At 42.5% G+C, this 14,252-nt stretch overlaps 1 protein-coding gene across 2 annotated transcripts in view; it reads left to right on the forward strand.

The window, feature by feature from the left end:
* The window catches only part of ift80 (intraflagellar transport 80 homolog (Chlamydomonas)), a 46,871-nt gene that overhangs the window by 6,701 nt on the left and 25,918 nt on the right, over positions 1–14,252 (forward strand). For both annotated transcript variants that reach the window (XM_086035675.1, XM_086035676.1), the window contains 3 exons: positions 241–350; positions 5,706–5,795; positions 5,875–6,012. In XM_086035675.1, coding sequence (XP_085891801.1) covers positions 241–350; positions 5,706–5,795; positions 5,875–6,012 — 338 coding nt within the window. The remainder of the gene's footprint in view (positions 1–240; positions 351–5,705; positions 5,796–5,874; positions 6,013–14,252) is intronic.

Consider the following 14,252-nt stretch of genomic DNA (forward strand, 5'->3'; position numbering starts at 1 on the left):
GCACAGCTGGTGTGCTTTCTACATGCTGGATGATGACGAGAAGCCTGAGGGAAAGTGATGGCTTCTGAGAGGTGTGCTCATCACTGTTGTGGCCCAAAGAGAGATATTTTCCCTTGTCAAATGCAGGCAGAGAACTGCATGCATGCATACTGTAAATTCACGTGCATTCGCTCAGTAACGTCCGTCTGTTTGTCTTGGATTGAAAATATGTAAAAAGATCATTTTCTGTGTTTCTTACAGGCTCTCCCGTGTATTCTGTGGCCTGGGGCCCAGACTCCGAGAGGATCCTCTATACATCAGGTCGACACCTGGTCATCAAACCTCTGCAACCGAGCGCTAAAGTCATACAGGTGCACTATTTTCAAATATCTGTTTTGATCAAATGAAAAAGGACTGGCGCTTTTTATATATAGTGATATTTTTAAATTTGAATGTACAATTTGGAATTATAAAAGTAAATAAAAGTAAATAAGAGAATTACACCTCAAAAGTGTACATTATGTTTAGGACACTGATATATGCTGCACTGTGTGGGGATTGAATGACTAAAGTTTTTGTAGTTGAAGCTAATGTGATGATGATGAAAGTTGAGTTGAAGTCGATTTTAATCGATGTCATTGATATTTTTTCAGTAAACTACAGGGGTCCCCAACTTTTTTTGAGCATCTGAGCTGTTCCACACAAAGACATTTTGATTGACTGCGTAGAAGAAAATAAAAGCAAACAATTAAAAATACAGCTCAAGATTAAGATGAATATAGTTGTTGGGCTGCCAAAAATTAAGCATTCTGTTTCACTGTTTCTATTTCACTTGTGCTTTTTTGTAGATAGATTTACATATTCTTCAAGTGAGCGTGCTAGTGGGCAAAAAAACTAGTTCTACTAGGGACGTCCTGATCCAATCATGTGATCGGAAATCGGAGACGATCACATGATTTTCAGATGATCTGATATCGGGTGAAAAATATTTTTTTTTATCATTACCTGAACATTTAAAGGTCACTATGCTACTGTGCAAATATATTGCCAAATAGAACAGTTGTAGATTAGTTTTATACTACACAATGTTACTTTTTTTTTTCCCGTCACAATGTCGTTAGTGTTGCACACACCCGCAGAAACGTCTGCTGCGCTGCGCACAGCTTTCCTGCAGGCAGACTCAGAGCGGTGGGTTTGTCTTCATAGCTTGTTTGGAGGGACAGGCAAGCTGAAAGATCCTAAATATGTCTGCCTTGCCTGATATAAAGAAGCCTCACTAAACGGCATCGTCAAAGAGTTGAGACAGCTGGGGGTGCGATGGACAGGTTAGTAATTGTGGCAAACGACATAACTTCAAATAGAAGTTTAACGAGTGCACATTTTTTTTGTGTCAAGCAAGCTTGTTCCTCGCTGGTTGCATGTAACAAGGTCGTAAATCAATATTGTTTCTAGATTAATCCATTAAGGCCTAAAGCGCCTGGCTCAACATCTCCCCAAAACCTAAGGCCGACTTTAAAAATCAACCTCTAAAACCGGAAGTTTTCCCTGAAATTCAACATCTTCGAACTAATTGATATCTCAGCCCCTGGAGCTGATAGAATCATAAATCCAAAAGAATTTGATAATATGCTTTCCCACAGGCCTGAGTTTATTATTATTTACTGTTTCAATCAAAAATTTAAAAATAAGGTGTCAGTGCAAGAGAAGCACTAATTTTGATATTTATACCATCGTCTATTGTTACAAAGCCGTCAATATCGTCATTGTCTACAAACATATCTTAACCATGTATCTCATTTGACTGGTTCCACTGGTTCAAAGTCCACAAGCGTGTTGTCTATATCAGTGTTTTTCAAACTTTTTGAGTCAAGGCACATTTATTTCATTAAAAAAAAAAAAAAACGTGGCACACCACCAGCTGAAATTGTGAAAAAAAGCTTATTTTAACAATATGTGTTATATTGTTTATATAAGCATTTTTTAACATTGAAGAATGACCTTATATTATAACGTCTTGAATAGGAGTGAAATAAACAAAGAAAAAAGTGTTTTATAATGTTTCATTTCGATACTTACTCAGTGTGACACATGGACCTGTTTGGATAAACATGCATTTCTAATTCGCTTGTCTCTAAACAAATACAATTAGCTACCTGCTGCTGCTTGCTGCTACCGACTGGTATGGAAGAGTACTACAATGTAGTAACTACAAGATTACGCTGCCAGGCGCTAGACCGCACAGGCACACAAATTAGATAATTTCCCATGGCACAACTGACAATATCTCGCAGCACACCTGTGTGCACAGTGTTTTAAAAACACCGGTCTATGTCACTGCTGTCACTTATTTCTGAACTCCCACGATTGTTTGCGTCCGCCGTTATTAAACTGCTGGAAAAAATTCCGGAACATTCTCCGAGGGCTCACGACAACATAACGTGTATATTCTGATGCATATAATTGGATAAGAGCAGAGCTGGGCATTTTACTAAAAATTTGCGATTCATTTTTCACCTTCCGCGTGCGTTTATCATCTTCCAAGTACAGCCGGGGTACTGTCGGTCTATCCGCCATTTTGTCCGGCCGGACCAAATAGTAATCGCCTATAGGCTGGTCCGCCTATCATTTTAAACAGGTTTTCGTTAGCGTTTCAGACTACCAACATCAACAAACTACCGCAAGCAGTTTTCCAAGAAGACGTGGCACTCATTCATTCATTCATCAACAGTCATGCCAGCTCATGATGTAGAGCGTTCTGCGTTGATGCTGTTAACACCCCTCCCCCCGCTTTGTGTCACAGGTTAAAATACCGCTCTCTACTTTTATATTTGATATTTTTTACTATGTTTACAATTCCTTGTAGCCAGCCAGGCGTTGTAAACGAGACGTTTTATTTCACTTGTTTATTGCAGAATTGAACAGGTATGCAGTTGAACAGTTTCGATGTTGCTTGTGATGACTCTGCAGACAGAAAAACGAAATTACTGGCATTGCCCGAACGGCCAGAGCTGGAATCGGGAGCCAGTCAATGTGGAAGCCAGTTGAACTGTAACACCAGCGTGAAATTCATTCACTTTGCGAGAACGAAACTGGTCCATTTACATGCCCTATTATCTTTTGACCGCTCAAACAACTGTTGGCCTGAATGTGAACAATGCATCGCCTCACAGCGCCGACTCGCCGAGGCATTTTGCCGAAAACGCGACGACAACAGCAAAGACCAGTTAACGGGACAATCAACAATGCAGTACAATGGGTGACTGGCGACTCAATCTGGCGACTCAATCTCTTCAAATGAAATCACTCACCGAAGATTAAAATAGTTTTAGCCATTCGTATTACTCAACAGATGGTTGGCCAAGTTTACTTAACACTTGGTCTTTAATCGGTTAAATCAAATGTGTCAAACAGAGAAATCCCTCACTCTATGCCAATGCTTGTATGGCCCATTCAAACAAATTGATGCCCTTTGCGTCCCCATGTAATTACATGAAAATACATTTTTATGAAGCCTTCTGCACATTGATACGTATTGTGTTCAAAGTTAACATTCAGTTAGCGTAAATGTCATAGCTATAAAGCTTGTATTTGCTCATTTTATGCTAAAAACCCACAAAGGATAGGTTCACACCGCAGGTCTTAATGCTCAATTCGGATTTTTTGAAAAAAATTTGATTTTTTTTGTGTAAGTGTTCATATTACATTATTAATGCAACCTGGGTCTTGCCTGCTGTATGAACACATGCGTCGTGCACGCATAAGAGGAGACGACGTCACTCCCGAGTCCCGACGTTGTGTTTGCGGAAGTAAATGTGGTCCAGCGTGTCGGGGCATTTATACAGTCAGGCGATTTAAGTAGCAGGTAGAAATAAATACAGTATTTGGGGGAAATTATGAGACTCCACCATGTGCCACCGTCATCCTTGAGTGCTGCGAGCAACTTGACTATACTTGTGGACACAAGTTGTTTTGAAACAGTTGTGTTCCAAGTCGGGCGTCGCTTCAAAAAGACAGCAACAACAATGGGTATCATGCCTGCGCCAACTATGAAGGGACCGAGATGACCAGACGATGCATTTAATTTTATTCAATTGGTGTTCACTGCATTATTGTATTGTCTTGAACATTTAAAAAAATAAAGCTCTTGTGAAAAATAATACTAAATAATAATACAAAAATATTTTAAAATAACTATACTAGTTAAAAACAGCCCTTTGAGTAATCCATGGTAAAGTTCACAAATAGTTAAAAGCTCATGAAATTGAACAGAGAAGTTCATGTGATTTGTCCAAAAATAACTAATAACTGTTTTAAGAATCGGAATCGAGAATCGTTAGGAACCGGAATCGAATCAAAGAACCGGAATCGTCCAAATTCAAACGATGCCCAACCCTATTCTTTACACACACATACATGACATAAGACCCATGCCGCTGCCAAACTAGTTTGCTTTGCAGCAGCAACGAGCGTGGCGCATCCTCTCCTCCGTGTGGGAAACTGTACGTCATTGCAACATGTGACATAATGGACCGATCAGAGCAGCAACAAGTCCTGATGTGTGCGTGGCATGTGTCGATGACCTGTCGCCAACAGCACAATGCGTCGGTAATGTGAGTCAATGCGGCAGTTGTCGCTCGCGCCGACGCGGGAGTAGAAAGAAGCCTAAAAAGAAGCCTTTCACCGTGTAGGCTGACACGAAATTTGGCTGTCTCGCGACCACGTCACACGACGTATGAGGGCCGATTAGTGGGCCGGACTAAAATCCACTTCTGGCCATGCTTAGTCGAGCCTTTTTTTAAAATGTGTCAGCCCCCACCCCCCGCCCCTAAAATGGGAAATCTACTACTGTTCTATTTGGCCGACCGGTCCAGCCCCGGACTGCCCAGCTCTGCGAATAAAGTTCTCGTTAGTGCACAAATTTTTCCGTGCATTATTGGACATAACATTTTGGAATGGAAGAGCTTCACTTTGGGCCGCTGCTCTCGTCCCTCACCGCCAGTCCGCGGTCCTGCCATTGGTATCAAATTTAAAACTGCTGTTGTCATCCATAACCATCTTTTTTCCATATTCTCTGACCCGTGTGGAGACTATGTGAAGACTATTGACTTGTTAGCCAGACATTTCACTGCTCCACTTAGCCTTATAATGTGGTGAAACAGCAGACGGGTGAGTTGGAGTCCTCCTTAAATTGGCTGATTGAAAGATGCAATGCCAAAAGCATGTGATTAGCAATTAGTCAACATTGAGCGTTAAACGTCGATGTGGAGTAGTAAAGTAGACTTCCTAGATTTTAGGGGGCAATATTTGTGCAGCATATAATTCACCACGATTTTAGTGCCGTCACTCTGGTTTCATAGTTGTAGTAGTACTAGTGTTACATAAGTCGGGACAAATTGGGGTTGATTTGGACTCAACAGCAGTAAAGCGTTTCATATACCAGCCACCTAATGAAAGGGTGTAACCCATAGTTCAGGGAAAAGGACCACCATGATATTCAGCATGATTTCCACAACCTCATGGACATTTTGGTTTCGTATGGAAGATGTAATGTGTGTAGCAAGAGAAGAAACATAACATCCAAACAGCAAGATAATATTTGCTTACTGTTACACCTCATAAAAAGAGAAAACCCTCATGCATACAATATATAAAACAATTCCTTGTTTACTCTTGAACGAGCAGCGTGATGACAGTATTACTGAATTGTGATCTCTGTCTCTCTCTAGTGGAAGGCGCACGATGGGGTCATTCTGAAGGTGGACTGGAACTCAGTCAATGACCTCATACTGTCGGGAGGGGAGGACTGTAAATATAAGGTGAACAGTGTTTGGGGCTTACTGGAGATTTTCTGTTGTTGGTGTTGCACCATAAAAATCCCTCTTGTCTCTTCAACAGGTGTGGGACAGCTTTGGCCGCTTGCTTTACTTCTCGCTGTCACATGACTACCCAGTCACCTCCTTGTCCTGGGCTCCAGATGGGGAAGTGTTTGCTGTGGGCTCCTTCAACACTCTGCGACTCTGTGACAAAACTGGGGTAAGAAGTTATTTTGTATACCCTCTATCATTCAGAAAAGACTTTAATTATCACACTTGGTGACTGTTAACCTCGCAGTGGTGCAGTCATACGCACAAAGTTGTCTTTTTCACCGGAGAAGTTTAGCTAAGGACAGAAACATGATGTTTTTCAAGAACTATACCGTCTCATATAGCCTCATATATACTGTCACTATAATCACACAGATATTTAAAGAACATGTCAAATGAATTCAGCAATTTGTTCAAAATTCATTATACATGTTTGACGATAATTGCTGAAAACATGTGTAAAGCCTGAGAACCACAGTATGTATCAGCCACCCCTCCCCCACCAAATAGCAACTTGAGCGCCTTCATTCGCATCGGCGGTTATCCAGTGTAGTTGTGACGTGGAGTTAGCTAGCTAGAAGTACATAAACCCCCAAAATGCATCTTCCCTTCAGATAGTCCTCTAGTGTGGTAACTTTAGAGCCGTAGGTAGGCTAATGGCGGACGCCGTCGATCGCCGAGAGCTCTGATTAAATTAAGTAACGGCAGTGATATATAGACGACGTGCACGACCAGTGGAACCAGTCGAACATGGTATGATATGGTTTGTAGACAATTACGATATTAACATCTTTGTAACAGAATAGAGAATGGTAATTACCACTCGATTTTTTTTTTTAATTAAAAGAGTGCTTCTCTTGCACTGACACGTTATTTTAACATCTTCGATTAAAACAGTAAATAATAAATTCTGCCTGTGTGAAAGCCACATGTCTAAGATCTTTAATTCTTTTGGAATTATGTTTCTGTCTGCTGAGATATTGATCGTTTTGTTGAATTTCTGGGAGAACTTCAGGTTATCAAGGGTAATTCCAAAGGCGACCTTAGGTTTTGGGGAGCTGTTGAGAAAGGCGCTTTAGGCCTTAATGGGTTAACAAGACTCTGTATTTGAGTTTGGTGTTTGACTTTAGTTTCATGTTTTTCTTTGACTTGAGTTTCCTGTTTTTCCTTGTGTTCCTTTGTCTGTCTCATTAAAGTGGAAGTCAACCCAAACTTTTTTTTTTCAAGAATATGTTCTATGCCAGTGTTTTTCAAACTTTTTTGAGTCAAGGCACATTTATTTCATTGAAAAGATCCCGTGGCACACCATAATCTGAAATTGTGAAAAAAAAATCTTATTTTAACAATATAAGTGTTATATTGTTTATACAAGCATTTTTTAACATTGAAGAATGACGTTTGATTGTAATGTCTTGAATAGGAATTAAATAAACACAAAGAAAAAGTATTTTGTAATGTTTCATATTGATACTCAGTGTGAAACATGGGCCTGTTTGGTAACATGCGTCTCTAATTCGTTTGTCTCTAAACAAAGACAATTGGCTACCTGCTGCTGCTGCCACCTGCTGGTATGGAAGAGTACTACAATGTAGTAAAGACATGATTACGCTGCCAGGCGCTGGACCGCACAGGCACACAAATTAGATCATTTCCCACGGCACACCTGACGCGGCACACAGTTCGAAAAACACTCTTCTGTGCAGGCCCACTATTTGAAACAAGACGCTCTGATAAATATTGTGTTTGTGGAATAAGAGTTAATCCACTCTTTTTTAGCCATCTCTGGGGGCAGCCATTTTGTCACTTCTGTCGACTGAAAACGACATCACAACTACTCAGGGCTCAGGTAACAACCAATCACGGCTCAGCTTCAGAGAATAGGTCAGTCGTGATTGGAGTCAATGCAAGTGCAGTGACAATATAATAGAGTTCTCGTTTGTATATCCCCCATCCATTCTCTTCTCATGTTCCAAAATAGCATTCCTGTTTGTCACCAGCGTAAGTAATTTGCCCCAAAGTGCACACGATGTGTGCCACATTGTCAGTTATTGCAGTGTGCTGTGGTTTGCATTGTGTTGCACTGAGAGCTTGTTGTTCTCATGTGCATTGTTCCTCTCTACGGAGGCTGTATGCCATATGTTCTCATTACCTGGCACTCATGGTAACTGGAGACGAAGCAACAGGGAAAACGAAACACATAACGAATGGTAATTGTTTAATTTTTGTTGAACATTTGGCCAGAAACTGCATCGTATGCGCCGCCCTCGCGGGACATGTTGGTCTTTGAGTTTACGTGTAGATGTCAAGACGGTGTGCTGCATCGGACGTGCTGTCATGAAAACAAACGACGACCTGTGTTCTGGTGTGCTGATCACATGGCATTTCATGCTCCATTTTGACTTAATTAGGATCAAATGGTAACTTTCCCTCCGGTGCCAAAAAAGGCTAGAGAACATCTCAGCCAACATATATATATTCTCTCAAGGGTAAGGTGTTTTGGAGAGGTTATGATAATATCACTCATTGAATATAAATAATCTAAAGGGTCTGGGGAAGTCTCTTACAATTTTAATGTTATTATGGGTTTTTTGAAAGGCGGGGGGTGGGTGGTTTGGTTACAGTAGGTTGTGGAAAAACTTCCAGATTATTGCACTGATCTGATGAAATCATTCAAATGAGGCCAAAGCTTGTATTGGTTTTCTTTGGTCTAGACCAAAATATAAGAAGAGGTAATTAAAACTATAAACGGGCAACACTGAATACAATTTGTCATCATTTTTTTTTTTTGCAATAATCCTAGTCACCTAACCCCCTTATGACGGCTTTGTTTATGTGGATGACCGGCCCCAATTTCCAAACGGCTGCGACACTTTGGTGTGCCTTGCTTGAGGCAGTTTGAGGTTGAAGACGAGGAGGAGGATTATGGCTTGGCCCTGCTTGAGCTGGAGGAAGGGCACGCTTGCCTTCTCCTCCCTAAAGCTCATCCGAGACAGTGTGTACTGTAGCGTGGCGTGGGAGGCTTGCCGAAAAAGAAGGAGTGGGAATTAAGAAAAAAAAAAATGGTAGGTGTCTCCATCTTGGTGCCGTGCAGTGTGAATGTACAGGTAGCCACAATAATTGTGGGTGTGAGTTTAAACACAAACACAAACACGGAGACTAAAGATCGTCTCCGTGTTTGTGTGCTCTACCTGTCCGGATGCCGTGCCTTGTGTGTAGTGCAGTAAGGGTTAAGCAGCTGCTAAATGTTTTTTTTTTTTTTCTTCATTTTCACTCACTAGCATGACTAATGGGAAGGAGTTTCATTCTGTATCTGATACAATGAAACCTTGCACTTTAACTATGACTGCTGGCTCAGCAGGTTTGGCATTGCACATTTAACCCCTTCACCTCCTGTCCGGCTCCACTCTTCTCTTAGCCTAAATGCTCAGCTCTGCTCTCCTCACTCCCCCTTGTTATCGCACAGGGGTAGCGGGGCGGGGGATGAACGCACATCCAGAGACCAAATTTACATTGAGGTAAAAGTGAACGCAAGGCGCCTAGCAGATGTTGTTTTCCCAGAATTTTTTTTTGTTATCATTAATTGCACGGTTGTTGTTATATATTCATTGGCTTCAGATGGGATTTGGTTGAGGTTTTGTGCACGTCAAGTTTATTTCTCTTCACGGGAGCTTTAACAAGACACGATACAAAGGGCTCCACTGTCCCTTTTTTACAAGATTGGGGGAGAAACAATAAGTCAGTGTCTGTGTGCCTCCCATAGTATATGCATGTGCCCGCATGCCTGGCTGCGTGCGTGTGCAGCCGCTGCTGCCGTGCAAATGTGCCTGCGAGACAGCAGTCTATTTACGAGGCGCTGCAGCTGGTGTCTAGCGTCTGGACCCTGTCACGATCTCTGACACTGCCACTGGCTAACAAGTAGGACTCATTGTGCCAGGCGATCTCCCACTTGCACCCCTACCCCCAGCCCCTTCCCGATACTCCCTCCGCCCCTTTTCCCGTGGCACTTGGTTCCACCCCCCCCCCTCCCCTCAGTCAACTGTACGAGCATACCATAAATGTAAGTTCTGTTTCGTTTTGCTATTTTATGATTTGTTTACGCTGCACAATTTTCAGGTTTTACAAAAAGCACGGTTACCATGAATGGTGATTTATTTATTTTATATAATGTTTTTGTGCAAGTGGTGGGGGCTCGAAAAAAGTTTTCTGTGAGAAACTTGATTCGTTCAAGTCAAGAAATTATACTTTGCTGACAGAAAATGTCAGTTTCTGGCAACAAATCTGTCCAATATGTAATGGTGTGCTCGTACGAAACTGCCTTAATCGCTTTCTCTCACCCCTAATTAAAAAAAAAAAAAAAAAGATTGGTTTACTCTTCCCACATGCTTTAAACACATTTAAGCTTATTAAAACATATTTACACTCATCAAATCCTACCTTTTAAATACTTGTTAGAACACCTAAAACAAATTGCAATTGTAAAATGTGTAGAAACTACTGTACATCATCGTGCCTGTGTACATGCATGTACCTTTAAGAGGCAGCACGCGATGGGGTGGTCAGCAGCAACGTGCTCATTGTGTTTTTACTGTTCTCCCTGCATTCAGAAAATGATTAAAAAGTGCTTTGGCAGTCCTTTTCCAAGTGTGAGGGCATTATAGTAAAAAAAGATGACACAGTATAACAGGTGCGAATGATGAAACACAAAATAGCAGAACATATAAAAAAAATACAGTAGCAGCACCCACCTCTATCCTAGGTCAACCTTAAAAGCCTCACTACTAAAAAGCTAACAGCGGCACATGTAAACATGTTGAAGAGAATAAGTAGTACTTGGTGTAACTCTTATTCAAAGTAATCAAACAAACTATTTTTGTAACATACTTTTCCTACCATCACGGTAGTTTTGTCATTTGGAGCCACTCTGTATGGACTCTCGAAAGAATGCTTTACAAAACTCTCCTCCCTAATTGTGTCTTTGACTGACGTACAAACCTGCTGCCCTTCTCCTGGAGGGGATTGTCTCATAGAGGATGAATGGGAGTCCCTTAATGTTCCCTCCGACTCGTGTCAGGGTGTGTTGGTCTACCTCACGGTTATCACTGGGCTCATCTACCTCCCTTATTCTTGGGGAGTCTTGGGGTTCCCTTGAGGTCTTTGTGAGTCGGCTTTGAACTGTCACTAGGGGATGGCTCAGCATCAAAATTTGCCTTCCCTCTTGTCCTTACCTTTTTTTACTTGCGCTGTTTCCACTACCAAGCCATACAGTTAGCTACAATATGCATTTTATGTGTGTTTTTTTGTTTTATACTGTCAAAGTTTGTAACTGAACCTACACATACACATTGTGTATAAACCACAATGTGATATATAAAGTACAAAAAGTGTGAAGATACACTACCGTTGAGTGGTAAACACTGTGTACATGTGTAAAAAGAATTTCATAGTGAATCTTAGAAATGATAAGCCCTCTCCCTCCCCAACATACATCCATCCATAAATACCTGGGCATTTGTATTTAAGGCTTCCACCACTTACCAGGATTTCCTAATTTAAGTAATTAACAATGGGTTTCTTGTTTAGGGACATCGCAAATAGGGCTGCAAACTTATTTCTACATGGAATGGTGCGTGCGACTACCAACACGTTAGTCGATGTGTAAAACGATCCTTTCCAAGCTTTGAGGCAGAGATTTTTCTTCGACCTATTTTGCAAACTAATTATACGACTTTGATTAATTTTTACAATTGGAAGCAATTGACTTCATAGCACTGTGCCGTGCTGCTACATACGTGTCCATCCCCTCTGCGCACCCTGTTGTGGAAATAAAAAATAAAAAAAACTGATTACGGATCCTCAACTATATAGTGGGAGTTGAACTGAACTGAACCGCTTGTTGGAAATGTTTCCTCACATGCTGACTCTGTTCATCAGCCAGCATTCACTCATTTTTTGGCCGTGTAGCCTCTTATCCTGTGTGACATGCTTGCGTTCACCCCTGTCTTCTCCTCCAATAACTCTTCCATTAGGGGCGCTTATACCTGACCCGATTTTTGGCGGTTTGATGCCAGCCGCCAACCCACATCTGGAAATCGCCGCTGCTGGAAAGGAATAAAACGGCGCAGAGCCACTGTTGGTGGAGCATGAAACGCCAAAAGAAACCGCTGCAGATTTATTAGTCAGTGTGCATTTATCTGTTTTCATCACACGAGAAGGGGACTTTTATTGTGGGAGGTGAGGAAGAGAAAAGAAACACATAATAAGGGGTTGGAAAAACAGGAGAGAAGGGTCCACGGGAGAGTAAACAAAGTGAAATAATTAGTATGGGTTAGACGAAAAGAAAAAGTCACGTGAAAGAAAAGCAAAGTATGTTTGGAGTGCGTGTGTATCCGAGAAATAGAGCAAGAGCGAGGGAGTGTGGTCAAACAAAAAGAATCCTGAGTCAGCAGCAGCGTAGTGCTTTCTCTCTCTCTCTCCTGCTCTCTCCTGCTCTCTCTCAGTCCGCCCCTCCCCCCCGAGCTACAGTACAGGGCCACTCCTCTCACGCCCTCTCTTTCCCTCCCTTTTGCTGTACCCACCTCCCTCCCCTTACAAGTCTCTTCTCTCGCATGCTATTTCTTGCTTTCTGCACTCCCCCTTTCTTCTTTTTGGCGGATTTGAGGCTGCTCTTCGGTTTAAAGTGAGCAGAGCAGTGTACTCAGTCATTGCCTGTTTTCTCCTTGTGTTCTTTGTGGCTCATTTTGACGCCGCAAGCTCCATTAATGAGTGTTAACATTGTTAAATATTAGTACTCGCATGGAGACTTCACTATCATCAAGCCAAAATTTAAGATAGTAGCTTTGACTTTGTATTCTTGTTCTTCGGTGCCCAACAAGTTTGATTTTTGTGCCTGTTTCTGCCCCCTTGCTGATTGTTGACCCCAATGCTTTGTGCAAGCGCACTGTATGAACAATAAAGTGTGTGTTTTCGCCTGTGTGCATAACGTGGGTTTTCCTAAAAGGCCCTTGTTGACACGGTATTACTTTTACACCTCTCTAGAGTTGCGCTAAAGGCGTGCCTTGTTGCAAACCAAAAGGGAGGGCATCATGAAAAAGGCTGCCGTTGGAAGGAGTTTGGGGGAGTGGGCGGTGGGCTGCCCAATAGATCTTGTAAAGTTGGCCAAGGCACCAAGGCCGGGTCTTACACAAACGATGGCAGTTTCTCCTTTTCTCAAGCTTCTGCGTTGTGGCTTGACTTGACTTGGCTTTTTTCTACATGTCACCACGGTTTCAACCCCCCAACTCTCATCCCCACTGGCAAATTCATCATTCTTGGTGAAACCACTAGAGCCTTGTTAAACAAACATGTCACACTTGCAGAAAAAGAAGTAAAGAAAAGAGGGTGTCACTGGGTAACCAATGCAGCCAGATAATAGGACTTTTGCAACTTTCAAGCCTTGCTGCCAATGCTGAGTTCATTAAGCGCTGTATTGAGGACTGGGGGGCCTGAAAAGGGGTGTGTGTCCCTCTGTGTTTATCCCACTTCTTGGCACCCAAACAGGCATTGACAATGTCTGCTCTCGGTAGTTGGCAGCATTTGTCATAATGGACCTGTTGAATGAGAAAACCTGGAGGCGGGGCTCGCTGGCGAGCGCCTTGTGGCCGGGCCTGCACCCATGGCAGACCCAAACGTATAGTGAGGGTTTGGCCGGGAACGTCTGTCAGAATCCTCTGTCAGAAGGAGTTTCAACATCCACCTCCTTCAGAACTTTGCCCATGTCCCGGAGGAGGCGGGGGGGACCATTGAGTCCGAGTGGACAATGTTTCGTGCCTCCATTGTTGAGGCGGCCGATCGGAGCTGTGGCCGCAGTCGCCTGCGGTGTCCGACACTGCTTGCAGACGTCGCCACCTGCCTGAGTGAAGCGCCGTGAGAGTGAGGTAAGCCCTCATCAAACAAGCGCCAATGTTCAGCGAACAAAAAGTTCCAGCGAGGCTGACTGCACAGCCGAGTGTGGCCGCTTTGAAACGTGCCATTTCGGCTGTTACGTTCCAAATTGGGCGGCGTGTTATAGGTTGAACAACTGGGGTCATTCCTCATCCAAATAAATGTGCACGTCTACTCATTCCCACTTCAGTCTCTGTAAATATCCTGACTGGTGTTTAATGCCTCGCTCGTCCTAACCGTGATCAGCAAAGAAGCAGTTTTTTTTTTGTTTTTTAAGCAAAGAAGCAGCTCGTCCCAGCATAAAGCTATGTAGCTCTGCTCACTTCCACATTTCCTTATCCTCATATAAATCAGCCACGGAAAGGTTCATCATTTTGATATGTTGACGTGGGCATTAGTAGGAATGTCCACATAAATTTTGGCCGTTTTTGGACGTTATAAGCAATGAAAGTACAATGATTTCCAATGGAGAGTTTGGAATCGGTTCCT

Source organism: Filicampus tigris, chromosome 7, assembly GCF_054856515.1.
Source record: "Filicampus tigris isolate MCC_2025a chromosome 7, RoL_Ftig_1.0, whole genome shotgun sequence".
NCBI lineage: Eukaryota > Metazoa > Chordata > Actinopteri > Syngnathiformes > Syngnathidae > Filicampus > Filicampus tigris.